Source organism: Symphodus melops, assembly GCF_947650265.1.
Source record: "Symphodus melops genome assembly, chromosome: 10".
Taxonomy (NCBI): Eukaryota; Metazoa; Chordata; class Actinopteri; order Labriformes; family Labridae; genus Symphodus; species Symphodus melops.
Window position 1 is genome coordinate 14,060,288 of NC_136700.1, and position 13,597 is coordinate 14,073,884.

Here is a 13,597-nt window from a genome sequence, read left to right on the forward strand (position 1 = left end):
TTCTCCATCGCTGCCCCCTCCCTCTGGAACTCACTCCCCAAACCCATCCGTTCCTGCACACACCTCCCAACTTTCAAATCCATGCTCAAAACTCACCTAGCTTTTAATACTTAACTTCTTCTTTCCCCTCTTTTCTTTCTGTTTCTCTGTCTTTTAATGTTTTTTACTGTTTTTAACTGTATACTGTTTTTACATGTAAAGTGCCTTTGAGCCCTTGTAAAAGCGCTTACAAATAAAATGTATTATTATTATTATTATTATTATAAATAGAGCTAAAAGTTGTGTGAACAGTTTAAAGGAATAATCTTACCACAATGGGTCATTTAAAACTTTTTATTGACAAACATAATATATACAAAGAAGGGGAAAAAACAGACTTAAAACTTGTGATGGAAAATAAAATGAAGAAAAATAAATGGATACAAAGTAGAACTTTTAAAGACCCCCACTCCAGTTTAGAAACTGGCCCTCACACCTTCATCCTCCTCATCATCTGTGGGGAAAAAATACAAGTTGATTAGACTCAGAAATAAGAATAAGAAAACAACATTAAAAGAACCTGTAATTAAAGCTGAAACCAAGTGCTCCCAGTGTGTAGTGTCGTTATACAGAAATGTGGAAACCCTTTGTGTCGATAAGAAATGAACACACCATTAGTAATTATGAAATAAAGTTAAAAACCAGTAAGCAGCCAGTGGAAAGACGCACAACCCAAAAGGTAATTTCAAATAAATTTACTGAAAAGTATTGACCTTTTAAGACTTCCAGCTAAATTCTCTTCATTTATAGACCCATGCTTCTGGAAAAAAACAGCATCCAAATTCAGCAGTTACTAAGATGTTATGGCACTTCCTCTTAACTATTGTGTAGTATTTGTACTTTACTTTTGAATTTTTTCTAACTTAGTTCAACAATTACCATTCATCAAGGGAATTAATTCATTTCCATTAATTAAATAAATCATTTAAATAAGTGTGAACTCCTGTTAAAATACCTTTTTTAAATTATAACAAGGCTCAGCGGTTTAGTATACTTTAGTTCTCATTAGTGTTAGGAGCTAAAAAGCTACTTTTTCTGAACTGAATACACAAACTTTATCCAGAGAACTGTCTTACGTCTCCAACTTTCACAACCAACTCTACTAATTGCACCTTCAATCATTTAAAATCTGTATTAGGATGACATAGATTATCACATCTCCATAATCTGCTGCTTATCAGATGACAGAGTCTTTATCAGACCTGTTAGTGCAAATGATGTGCTAAAGGAGAAAACTCCACAGCATACCTTAAACTTAAATTTCCTAAAATTGAGTTTTCTGTGTGTCTTGTACCTTTCGTGCACTTGAAGTAAGCCCAGGGGACTTTGCAGTGGAGCTGGCTGTTCTTGGAGACTTTCTCTGTCCAAGTCTGCCGGCCCCTCCGACCCTAGCATGAGGATTTCCAGCTTTGTTTTCCACGCTCTTCTGAGCGGATGTTTGAGCTGGAGACTTTTTAGAGCTTTTGCCCGGGGACTTTCGAGTGGAACTACGCAGTTTGTTCAGCTTTTTCTTCAGGGAGTTGCCGTTTTTAGGGGTGTTGTCGATTGAGAACATCATAGACTGTCTCCGCTCAGCCTGGGAAGGTGTTAGAAAAAACAAAAATCACACATAAGGGCTACATGACAAAAAGATAACTTGTTTTGACTACAACTCCTTTTTTATTTCACTCACTGGACTTAGAGGAGCATTCATCACGTTCCTGTTTTTGGGAGTTAAAGGACGGGGGAAGCAGCTGGCCTTCACCTTTTTCTGTGAGAATAAGACAGGGAGAGACATCTTTAATTTTAGTAAAGGAAGTCAAACTGTGTGAGAAATGAAATGTCAAAAAGTCAACATTTCTCCAGACCAATGACTGAAAAAAGTGCATGCTTTCATCAATTCTCTGAAATACATTATGATAACAAATTCACTGAATTAAATATATTTTCAATGACTGTAGTCACAATACATGTTTAAGGTCTTGAGCACGTAAGTTAAAACATTTAATCCAAACTTTTTTTATTATTGGTTTTTGCACAGAAACGTACAGTGTAACAACGATCACCAAAGTTAGTGAAAAGGTTCTGTGATCCAAATCCCTTTCCAAAACCTCCCCATCCCATCTAACCTAGTGTACTAAAGTTAAAACATTTGAAAGAAAAGTGCAAAGACAAAATAAATAAATCGCTAAAAGCTAATATAGAAGCTGATCTGTATTCATTGTGGCTCAGACAAAAAGAAAGACAAAATGCAACATGTGTCCCTATGCATGCTGAAGCAAACTAACCTCTGGGGATGTTTGACGAACAGACAGAGAAGATGCAGACCGCTTGGAGCCTTTCGGGCTTCTCAGCTGAGAGGAGCTGACAGATCTAGATGGCAGCTGTCCTGGCATCAAAGACAGACGGTGTGAACGAGTATTGGCTGCTGCAGCCGAGTGTCCCACCATGAGGGAGTGCCGGTGGGAGGTGAGAGAGTCTTGCAGCTGGCCGGGCATCATGGACGCCCGACGGATCGTGTCAGACGGGTCGCCCATACGGAGTTCTTCATCTGTGAAATGGAAAGGACCGCTATGGCCCGTCTAGAGGAGCAGATTAAGAGGGAATTCATTAAACCAATACAGGAAATGAAGAAGAAAAACATCTGCATCATGTAAAATTCAATGCGTTTAAGCTACTGTCAGAAAATGTTGCCTGTTGTGAAACATGTGAGTGAGACACTGTAGCACTGTGGTACCTCTTCACTCGTGCTACATTTAAGTGTGTGTTCACTGGTAATAAAAGGCAATTTATTTATCTACTCAATTATCAATTACCCGTCTGTGCACGTTCCCATAAAATGTATTGGTAGAATAACTACCAAACCCATTTGTTGGGATGGTGCACAGGAGTCAAGTTATAGGAATTAAGAGTGCTGATGTATAAACGTGTAATTACTTGGAGCTATAGCCATCCCTGGTGTGTTCAAAGTTTCGTAACATTCTGACTGTCATTATGAAAATATGTTTAAATGCAACTGTATTCCTTCAGCACCCCTTTCACTTACATCGAACTCCAGAGGGTAGCTGCTCTTTAGATGAGGGAGGCAGGCTTTGTTCCTCGTCTGAAGCTCGGCAATCCTCACCCAATCGTCAGGAAAACCATCTGGTTCGTTTTCTGACCCAACGCAGAATGTGCTCGTTGCTGAAGAGAGTCAAATGAAAAAAAATAAGCAAGAAGAAATATAAAGCATTTGACATTGCATTATCTATCTGCAATAGATACACATTTAGGCAGGAACCCCTTGAAAAGTCAGCAATCAGTCAAGACATCCAAGAATTAAATCTTAGTGGAAATTTCATGGAATTGCTGTGCATTTCTCTGCACCAATACAAATATTTAAATGCAGAAGCTGTTGACTGAAATTGCAAGACCTGTGTTTGAATTCTCTTTTAGTTAGTTTTCTTTTTTCTTTTTAAGAAAAACATTGTGGAAACAGAGGGCTGTTCTGGAATTAAATGTGGGAATATTCCATGGCACAAGTCCTTTACTCAAAGAAGAAAAATCCTCATATCCGCCTTTTCATGTTATCAAGTGTTCTTATAGATCAAACAAATTTAAGGAGAAAAAATGTCAGTTGTCGCCCTACTTTTATGTTGCAAACCATTCGGTGTGTGTCCACTTACGCTGCGAGTGAATTGTGCTCCGTCTGTAGCCTGGAAGACCAATGAGCTGGTCGCTAGTTGAGCCGGTCATTTTGGCAGGAGTTTCAAACAGCTCTGTAGAAACGGGTCTAGCAGAATGGCCACTGTAGAGGTTTGACTGGGAGCGAGCCAGACTGTGGAAAGTCTCATCCTCATCACTGCCGCCCGGAGTTTTCTACAGTTGAAAAGTTCAAATATTTTTCATCTTACTGTCAAGTAGTGAGAAGAGAAGTTTTTGCAACAGCCAGAAAAGTGTACAGAGCTTTATCGTTTAAATTAGTTTACTATTTTTTCTGTTAAAGATAATGTCCTTATCTATTACACTAAATATGAATGACAGGAAGGAACCAGCTTTGATATTTCAAATGAAGTGAATTCAACACTGTGCATTTTTGTGAAATGACAATACATGCAATGGAGAGTGCAAGTGAGTTTCCTCCACCTTTGTCAGGGTGATATTAATAACCTGCGTGGTCCTGCGTCGCTTTACCGATGAAGTCGGGTTTTTAAGGGAAGAATCCAATTCCATTCTGTGTTCTGTACCAGTCCTATGAGACAAAAATAACATGAGGTAGAATCTCACTTACAGCGATTCCCAACACATACTAAATATAAATGACTCAAAATAAAGGACTTAAACAGCAAATAAAATAATTGGAATTCAAGATCACAGAATACGAAAGCAATTGAAAGCTTCTTCTACACCCACGTGTCTTTTTTCTGACAAACACCAAGTCTGCCTCAACGGTGTGACATACCTGTTGATCTGCTTGTTGTTAATTGGTGTGAAATACAGCGTTTCTAATGACTCAGCCTGCAGGCCATGACGTTTGGCTGCCAAGCGCTCTGAACTGCGAACAAGCGGCGTGCTCGATTCACCAGGTGCAGACAGCTTCCTGCAGAGGGAGGAAACAAGGGAAAGTATTCGATTACAATCAATATTGTCCTACCATGAAATTCACGTAGCATTGTACTGTGTCCTTAATTACTTTTCTAAAAGACTGTTTTTGTTAGAGGAAAAGGAATGAAAGAGCCATATTAAGGAATGTCAATCATTATTATGATCAATCACTCCTCCTTTGTTCCAACGATGTGTGTGTATGTATATACTGTACATATTTTTTTTTTTTAAACTAAGCTATGTCGCTTTTATCAAACAAACGTCTTATGTTGTGAATGTATAGGGAACTGTTCAATAATAAATAAAAAAAACATTGGCAGACAAAAAAAAAAAAGTGGTTTACCTCGTGGTGTTCAGGGAGTCCTCCAGAGTGCTCTGCTCCAGACTGTCAGAGCTCAGAGCCCTCCTCACTTCTGCCCCTGTGTGAACACTCGAGTGTCCACTGGGAACCTCCAAGTAACATGACTCTGTTGCACGTCTTTCACTTCCGTGAATCTTGTTTTGTGCTCGCAGGTTACGATCAGCAAAGGCCAGCTAAGTGTATAAAGATACAAAGATACACTTCAACATGACGTGCAAGTTTTCTGTCACTGCTCTTGGACTTAAGTCATTTTTCTTGGACAATAATTACAAATTCAGTGTTCCAGCTTTGTGTTCATGATCTCTATATTCAGCTATACTGCTTCTATAAACAACTAACCTGTGCCTGCAAACTGGTCACTGTGCTACTCAGTCTCTTCTCATTGGTTTGGGTCTTCTCCAGATCCAGTTGAAGCATCTTGTTCTCCATGGCAACGGTTTTGACTTCACGCTCTTTAACTGCTAAGGAACTCTTCAGTTCGGCCACCTGATCTTGGCTTTCCTGCAGAAGTTGCTTCTTGCCATTGTAGAAACTGAATGCCTTCTCCATCTGTGGCAACATCAGCATAAAAGTCATTTTAGTATCACGCGATGAGTCATTAATGCTTGTGAGATAGTCGGATAAAGCACTCAAGCATGCAAAGGGAAAGTTCTTCAGATATCTGAATATGTAAAACAATACAAGGAGTGGAAGTGAATTGTTTGTGGATACACTAACCTGTGCTTTGTAGTGTTCGACGGCCTCCGTTTTTGCCACGAGCTGTTCCTGCAGGTCGCGTCTTAGCGTCTCATGTTCATCAGCCTTTTCTCTCTCTTTCAATAAGTTGCCGTTCTCCGATTTCAATATTTCCAGCTCCTTCTGGAGCACAGATTCCAGTTTACGAGAGGCTAGGTTCTGCCTCTCCGTGGCTTGCATGGTTTGAGACAGTCTCTCTTTTTCGACAACTGTGGCTTTGAGTTGCGTCTCGAGAGCTTGCTGATCCATTTCAGCCTGGAGTATCCGGGACATGAGCGCCTCGTTTTCCTTTAAAGTTACAACCTGCAGCTCCTGCGCAGTGTGGCACTCTGTTTTTACAGAGACGAGCTCTTTCTGGAGGAGTTCTTTTTGCCGAGAAGCCTCCTGTTGAGTTTCATGTAGCACCTGCTCTTTAGCCAGAAGTTTTTGAGTAACGGTTTCCAGCTCGCCTTTTCGATTTTGGATCTCGTGTTGAAGAAAATCTGCGTGTCTGGAGCTAGCCTCTTTAATCTCAGCCAACCGTTTCTCATTGGTTTCAGATTCTCCTTTTATTTTCTGAACCACGCAAGTTTGGGCAGCGACCTCTTCCCTGAGAGTGACCAGATTTTGGTCTTTGTCCGATAGAAGCGCGTTGGCAGCGGACAGCTCTGTCTCGAGGATCTGAAGCTTCTCCTCAGCTCTGAGAAGAAGGCTCTCTTTCTCGCTCTGCGATTCTCTTAGCTTATGAAGCTCCTCTTCGCGTGAATTCATCCGTTCCTGCAGAATCGCCACCTCTTTGACCTTGTCCTGCAGACCTTGGAGGGCCTCCTTCTGTTGAGAATTTTCGAGCCGTTGCTGAGCCAACAGGTCTTCTTTGCGTCGCATATCGTCGTTGGCTTTCGTCAATGAGGAGCCAAGAGTCTCCAGCTGCGCCTTTAACGTTAGGATCTCTTGATGCGCCACGTCCGACTGCTCTGAACTCTCAGTCCTGAGCTGCATCATCTGTTCCTCTTTAGACTGTATGTCCTCTTTTATCTTCCTAGCCTCGTCTTCGGAAGCCAAGAGAAGTTCCTTGTGATGAGCAATCTCTTCTTCCTGTTTGGAAAGCACAGTGAGCCGAGTCTCAGCCTGCTCCTCGGCCTTTGTGAGAGACTCGCCCATATCAGCGAGTTGGTTTTGAAGACACTCCATCTCTTGCTTTAGCATGTCTGAATGTTTGGAGCCCTCTTGTTTTACACTGCTCAGCTGTTCATCTTTAGTCCGAATCTGCTCACTCAGTCCTCTTATCTCCTCTTCACAGCTTTTCACCATGTTTTGAAATTTACAACTCGCATCTGAAATCTCCATTTCTTTCCGAGTCAGCAGGTTTTCTTTGGCCTGTAACTGCTCCTCTGTAGTTTGCAGAGATTTGTTCAAACTTTGAACTTGACCCCTGAGAGTTTGGATTTCAGCCTGGAGTTCCTGAGAGTCCTTGCGACTTTGTGTCTTTAGAATCTCTACCTCGGCCTTTTTGGCTTGCATGTCCTCCCTCAGCTGATTTACCTCCCCCTCAAGGAGTGAACTGTGCTTTCCGAGTGCTTCAATCTGCAAAGTGCTCTCCTGTTCCTGCTTGGCCATCACGTCTTCTTTGGCTTGAACCTGCTCCTTGGCGAGCTGAAGAGAATCGGTCACAGATTTTATTTGTTGATTCAGATTCTCAATCTCCCGCTGTAGCCCTTCAGAGTGTGACGAGGACTCAGTCTTCAGCAGAATTCGCTGTTCCTCCTTAGCAAGAATCTCCGCATTTAGCCTCTTCACCTCATCTTGAGATGCCGCCATCTGCGTCTGCAGCGCCTCCATGGCTTGGCCGCTCTGAAGCTGCTGTTCAGCAAACAGATTTTCCTTGGAATGCAGGTTTCCCTCAGCTTCCTCTAGGGTGCAACAAAGACTTTCAACCCGTTTCTTTAAATCGTGGATCCTTCCATTTAGTCGCTCCTCCTGCTCTGAGCTCTCACTCTTCAGTCGTGTCATCTGTTCCTCTTTCGCTTGGATCTCTGATTTCATGTTCCTCACCTCTTCTTCAGAAGCCGACAGACGCTGCATCTGACGAGTGTTCTCTTCTTCCTGTTTGGAAAGCTCAGCAACCTGGGTCTGAACCTGCTCCTCGGCCTCTTTGAGAGACTCGCACGTATCAGCAAGTTGTTTAGTGAGACATTTGACCTCCTCTTGTAGCTTGTCAGATTGTTTGGAGCCCTCTTGTTTTAAGGTGGTCAGCTGGTCATCTTTAGCCTGGATCTGCTCCCTAAGTCCTCTCATCTCCTCATCAAAGGTTTTCATCATGTTTTGAAATTTACTCTTCTCCTCAGAAATCTCGGTTTCCTTCCGAGACAATAGGTCTCCTTTAGCCTGTAACTGCTCCATTGTAGTGTTCAGAGATTCTTTCAAACTTTGAACTTCGTCCCTGAGAGTTTGGATTTCATTCTGTAGCCCTTCAGAGTGTGAGGAGGACTCGGCCTGTTGCAGAATTAACTTCTGCTCCTTCGCACAAATGTCTGCCGTTAACCTCTTCACCTCATCCTGAGATTCTTTCATCTGCGTCTGCAGTGCCTCCACATCCTGGTTGCGCCGCAGTTGCTGTTCAGCAAACAGATTTTCCTTCCATTGCAAATTCTCCTCGGCTTTTTTTAGCGATGAGCCAAGAGTCTCGACTTCTTTCTTCAAATCTCGGATCTTCTGATGTAGTTCTTGGGACTGCTCAGAACTTTGTTTTGTCAATGCGTTCATCTGGTCCTCTTTAGTCCTGATCTCCTCCTTCATGTTCTCTACCCTCTCTTCTGAAGAACACACCTGTTGCTTCAGAAGCTCGGCCTGGTGAGCATTTTCCTGCTCCTGCTGTTTTAGCATAACCTCCTGAGCCTGAGCATGTTCCTCAGCCGTTCTGAGAGACTCGTGCAGACTTTCGAGCTGGTCTTTCAGACCTCTGATCTCTTGCTCCAGCAATTCAGACTGTCGAGAGCTGTCATTCCTCAGGACAACAAGCTGCTCGTTTTTTACATCAATCTCTTGGCTTAGCCTCTGAGCCTCCTCTTCACAGGTGATTATCTGTTTTTGGAGTCCCTCTCTTTGTTGGCTATTTTCTTCTTGGGTTTTAGCCAGGATGTTTTGCTTTATTTGAATTTCCTGCTCAGCCAGCTTGAGAGTTGAGTTAAGTCCTTCCATTTTGGCTGTCAAGGCCTGGATTGTATTATTAAGCATTTCTTGCTCAGTAGACTTTTCCAAAAGTAATTTTGCAAGCTTTTCTTCTTTGGCTTGAATTTCATTTTGAGATTTTTTGGTTTCATCTGTAAGAATGTCGATTTCTTCCCTTAGGCTGTTAATATGTTGCTCTTTATCAGCCAGGAGAGAACTCGCAGCAGATAACTTTGTCTCAAGATCTTTAACCCTTTCCTCAGTCTGTTGGAGGAGGTCTTCCTTCTCTTTCTTGATCTCCTTTAGTTTTTCAACCTCTCGTTCACAAGCTGTAATTTGATCCTGCAGCTTTGCAACCTGTTCAATGTTCTGCTCCCGAGTTTGCTCCAGCTGAAGCTTCAGATCCTGGATCTCTTCCTGGAGAGTGGCTCTCTGCTCGGCGATCTGCTTTTGCAAACGATCAAGAATTTCATCCTTTGCTTGAATCATTTCATCTGTTTGGGACTTTTGCTGCTCGAGGAGATCTTTCTGTTGAGAAATTTCTTGCTGATACTCTGAAAGCTGTTGTGCTTTGGCATGAACGTCCTCCTCGGTCTTTTTCAGGGAGTCAACTGTGCTCTCCAACTCTCTCCTTAAACTGTTTATTTCAGTCTCAAACTTTTCTCTCTGATTGTTAAAGAAGAAAAAAATGACACATGGAACCGTTAAATCCAAAATAGCTTCCAAATATACCTAATACAAATATATCAAATACTTTAACTCCAAAATTTAGATCATAATTATATCATCAGCTTCCCAAAGAGTTGTAGACTTTACCTCGATCACTGGTCCCATGTTCTCTCCTACTTCTTCCTGGGTGGCCCTGTTTATTTCATCCTCCAAACAGGAAATCTTTCCCTGGAGGATCTGAATCTGTTCTGTCAGCAGCTCCTGGAAAAAAGCAGAATGATAGAACATTAAATACATTTGACAAAGAATGAACACAAAGCTCATAAAGGCAACTGCAGGTAGTTTTTGAAGCTACAGTCTTAACCGTGGTCTTTGTAATTGATTTGTAAAGCTCACAAACAGGTTTTCTGATGTGAGGACATGACTACCTTTTGAGCGGTAACTGTGTGAAGTTCTGACTCAAGGTGGATTTCTCTGCTTCTCCATTCCTCCTGAGTAGACGCTTGGGATTCTGACAGCCGGCCAACTTCTGCCTCAAAGACAGCCAGCTGTGAACACACTGCTCTCATCTGTGTGAGAAAAAAAAAGAAGCTTTACTCAAGATGAGGTAAAACTAGAGTTTCTTTATGACCTAGATAAAGAAAAGGCATGCTAATGCATCGTTTTTTGTTTTTGTAATGGCATTACCTGGGAAGAGAGCACACCATTTTCCTCTGTCAGCTCATCCACTTTCCTCTCCATAAGAGAGGAGGTGCTCTTGAAGTCTTTGTTTTGCTTCATTGTCTCATTAAGACGCATCTGTAACCTAAGACAGAAAAAAAGACAGTTTTAAATCACATTGACTTCAGTTTGGATGGGAGACGGTATGACATTGTGTTATTTTCTAAAAAAGTGAGACTAATTAAAATCAATAGCCATCCCATTTGTTAACAACCTGAATGACTGACTTAAAGCTAAATTAACAAGAAACAGGGATTTTTTCTGAACTTTAAAAAAAGTAGCACGTTTACTTCTTACATTAAAACCAAATATAATTCAAGGCATTGGGTACTTACGCGTTGTTCTTGTTCTCAAACTCATTGATTTTATCCCTGATAGCTTGCTCCTGGTCACCTTGCTCTCCTTTGAGCTTATCCAGACGGTATTGCAGCTGGTTTATCTGTGACTCTGGGGAAGAAAAAAAAAACGGTGAGGTAAAAGGTTAATTTAAAGCGACACTTTATAAACTGTAGTCTACAACACAAAACTTAAGCACCAAGTTGTCCCCCCCCATTATTGAAGATGATGTCATGTAAACACAACCACTGAAATGTTCTACCTCTCTGTGCGATGAGTGCTTGCTTGCTGGCCAGCTCCCTCTCCAAGCCGTCCCTGTAGTCTCTCTCTTTGATCATCTGTCTTTGCATCTTCCTCAACTGGAACTTAGGTGTGTTCATGATATCCTGCAGAGGAGAGCTGCTGGGGGGGAAAACAAAACAACAAAAAAAAAGAGTTAGAAAAGACTCACAGTACAGTACTGAACAACTTGCATGGAGAGTACAATCGAGGAATTAAATCCTATAAGTGAAGACCTTACAGAGAATACAATTACATGTATTTTCTGTCATATATTATATCAGACTAAAGGCCTTATAATGCAACACATTTGGCAAATAAAGCTGAAACCATCCCACTGAAACACAAATATTATCCTGTAATGTCCAAGTGACTATTCATGGGTCAGTTGCTACATTTTATTTGGAAGACTTTTTTGGGAAATTTAGATCAAAGTTGTACATAAAGAGCCTTTTCTACATTACAACAAAACAATAAACTGACCTGAATCACTATAATGTGCATCTACTTTGGTACCTGACTGAAGATGAAGCCACAGTCTGCATATCCACGAATGTGATTTTCTTTTTGCGGAAGAACATGGGGGACTCGTCATCGGAGAGAGATGACACGCTGGAAGTACAGTTAGATGTGCTAGAGGAGGATATCGACTGCTCCAAAACTTCACGGGGCAAGGGTAAATCTGAAATTCACGGAGACATACTTTTAGACAAAACAACCAAAACTCATTATACAGAGTGGGAGGAACATTTTTACAAATGTGTGACTTACATCTCCTTGCCAAATAGGCATCAATTCTGTTGCTCAGATTAACACAGCCGTCGCTCTCCATCACAAAGGAAGCTGTTAGGTTTGCTATCTCTCCCTTATAAATAACCACACAAGCATGAGTTAGTACAGATTTACCGGTAAATGGTAACACAAGACATAACTTGATAAATTGAATGTTATGTGTGCGGCAAAAAATTGAATACAAAATACTTGGATCCCCGCTTACCTCCACATCACAGTCCAGCATGTTCAGAGTGCAGCGGTCATTCATGATGTCATGGTACACCAGCAACAAAAGCACCTGGAAGCAAAAAGTATGGGTCAGAATCTATCCTCGTTTATGTGTTTTTTTATATCACTTTCTTATTTGCTGTATACCTTTGAAATTTCAATTGTAAGGTCGACTCCATCTCTTATGCTGGCCCAAGACAGTGAAGTGCCGGTTGTTCCACTAAATCTGCAATCCCCTAAATCAGAAAAAAGATTTTCATTAGAGTACCACGAGTCTATAAAACTTAAAGAACGACTTTGTATAAAAGGAAAAGGTAAGATTCATGTTGCATTTTTTTTTAAAACCCTTGAATTATTTGCTGGCATCTTTACAAACACAACAGACCACACCCAACAGCTACAGTATGTAGGCGTGGTAAAGGTGCAACAGATTTGAAAAGCAAAGTTCATTCTAGTCTGGAAATTTGCAGGCTGAGAGCAACCACGCTGGATTTGAAGAAACACAGAACGCTTTTTGTAGTCAGCACAGTTGTAAGTCTTATCTCTTTAAAAAAGACTGAAAGTAGCATTCAGTCATCCTCCAGAACTATGCAAGACTGATGTGAATTTCAAATAATAGTGTAAAAAGATTCAGGGACCTAATTGTATTAATGATGAAGTCCAAAACTAACCTCCCACAATCACAACAAACTAAATATATAAAAATAAAATAAATAAAAAAAACGACAGGAAACTTACTTTCAATAAATTCTGCAATGCGTCTGAGGTTCTCATCAACACAACTGCTGTAACTGGTGCAGAAGTCCTTTTTCCTGAGATAATGTCGAGATGAAAAAAGAATAAACAGAGGTTCACGACAGGATTAGCATCTTTAAACATTCAAGAAGCCATTATGAGCCAATGACATTTATTTGTTTACATCGGCCACATATGCACACATGTTGCTCCTACTTACAACTTAGATACGATTTTGAGTAAGATTGTTCCGTCCTGAAGATCTACAATGGTTAGTTCTCGATCAGACAGTTTCATGGCGTTAACCTGCAAACATAAGGAGTGTTTGAAAAGTTTGCTGAAAGGTCTGTGTATCTAATGAGCCTTAATGGCACTATTACATGTACAATATTAATAATCTTCTTACCCAGCCGAGAAGAGCCTTAACACCCAAATTAATTGCCATTTTGGCTGAAGGAGGATTTCAACCTGGAAGCAGAAAAAAACAAGAAGTCTGAAGGGGGAAAAATTATCAATCAATGTAGTTGGCATTATAACGCAGTGTCACGTATACGTTAACTGTACGTTAACTTAGCAAGCACTCATTTGCTCATTTAAAACAATGCATCCGCTGACTCACCCTAAAGTCTTTTAAAACTTAGTCCACTATGTCGACTAAAATCGTTGTTGTCCGAGAGAAAAAAGCAGCTCTTTAGACAGCTTAAATCAAGCGTCTGCTACGAAACAAACAGTCCCATATGTGCCACACGAAATTCAAACAGGCTTTACGTAGACTGAACCAGCCAATCCGCGTGCACATATAGACGCGTCTTAAAAAGGACGAAGATGATTCGTTTAAAAACCGGAAAAAAAATTACGTCCCACATTGGGTGCGCTCGTTTTTCATCTACAAAGAGGTTAAAGAAAATAAAAAGTACTTAATGCATCCACGATTTTTTAAATTAGATCACATTTATGTTTAGTTGAATGTGTTTTGAGTGAACGCCAGTTTGGGGCCTGATGAAAAATCTT

The 13,597-nt window shown here is 41.0% G+C and overlaps 1 protein-coding gene across 3 annotated transcripts; it reads right to left on the reverse strand.

The window, feature by feature from the left end:
* Nucleotides 1-319: 319 nt before the first annotated feature.
* On the reverse strand, nucleotides 320-13,383 carry numa1 (nuclear mitotic apparatus protein 1). Of its 3 annotated transcripts, none has more exons than XM_079353900.1 (25): nucleotides 13,206-13,383; nucleotides 12,993-13,054; nucleotides 12,807-12,892; nucleotides 12,590-12,663; nucleotides 11,999-12,087; nucleotides 11,847-11,921; nucleotides 11,621-11,714; nucleotides 11,366-11,531; nucleotides 10,833-10,969; nucleotides 10,570-10,681; nucleotides 10,202-10,319; nucleotides 9,943-10,083; nucleotides 9,662-9,775; nucleotides 5,681-9,511; nucleotides 5,303-5,512; nucleotides 4,946-5,136; nucleotides 4,460-4,597; nucleotides 4,168-4,249; nucleotides 3,684-3,876; nucleotides 3,065-3,201; nucleotides 2,307-2,600; nucleotides 1,712-1,789; nucleotides 1,334-1,615; nucleotides 753-799; nucleotides 320-493 (listed from the first exon to the last, which is right to left on the reverse strand). In XM_079353900.1, exons 2-25 carry the CDS (start codon nucleotides 13,029-13,031, stop codon nucleotides 490-492), a joined length of 6,732 nt encoding a protein of 2,243 aa, XP_079210026.1. In that variant the 5' UTR covers nucleotides 13,032-13,054; nucleotides 13,206-13,383; the 3' UTR covers nucleotides 320-489. The 3 variants fall into 3 exon arrangements, with proteins under 3 accessions (XP_079210026.1, XP_079210025.1, XP_079210027.1); XM_079353899.1 differs by having other exon boundaries at nucleotides 4,144-4,249; XM_079353901.1 differs by lacking the exon at nucleotides 753-799 and having other exon boundaries at nucleotides 4,144-4,249.
* Between the last annotated feature and the right edge of the window lie 214 nt (nucleotides 13,384-13,597).

Bases quoted from the DNA above. Each gene is read 5' to 3' on its own strand.
- numa1 (XM_079353899.1), bottom strand. From the start codon at position 13,031: ATGGCAATTAATTTGGGTGTTAAGGCTCTTCTCGGCTGG. The intron at 3,202-3,683 runs GTAAGTGGACAC...GACTCTCTTCAG, and splicing joins GAGCACAATTCACTCGCAGC to CAACGAGCACATTCTGCGTT. The intron at 1,790-2,306 runs GTTAGTTTGCTT...TTATTCTCACAG, and splicing joins TTCGTCAAACATCCCCAGAG to AAAAAGGTGAAGGCCAGCTG.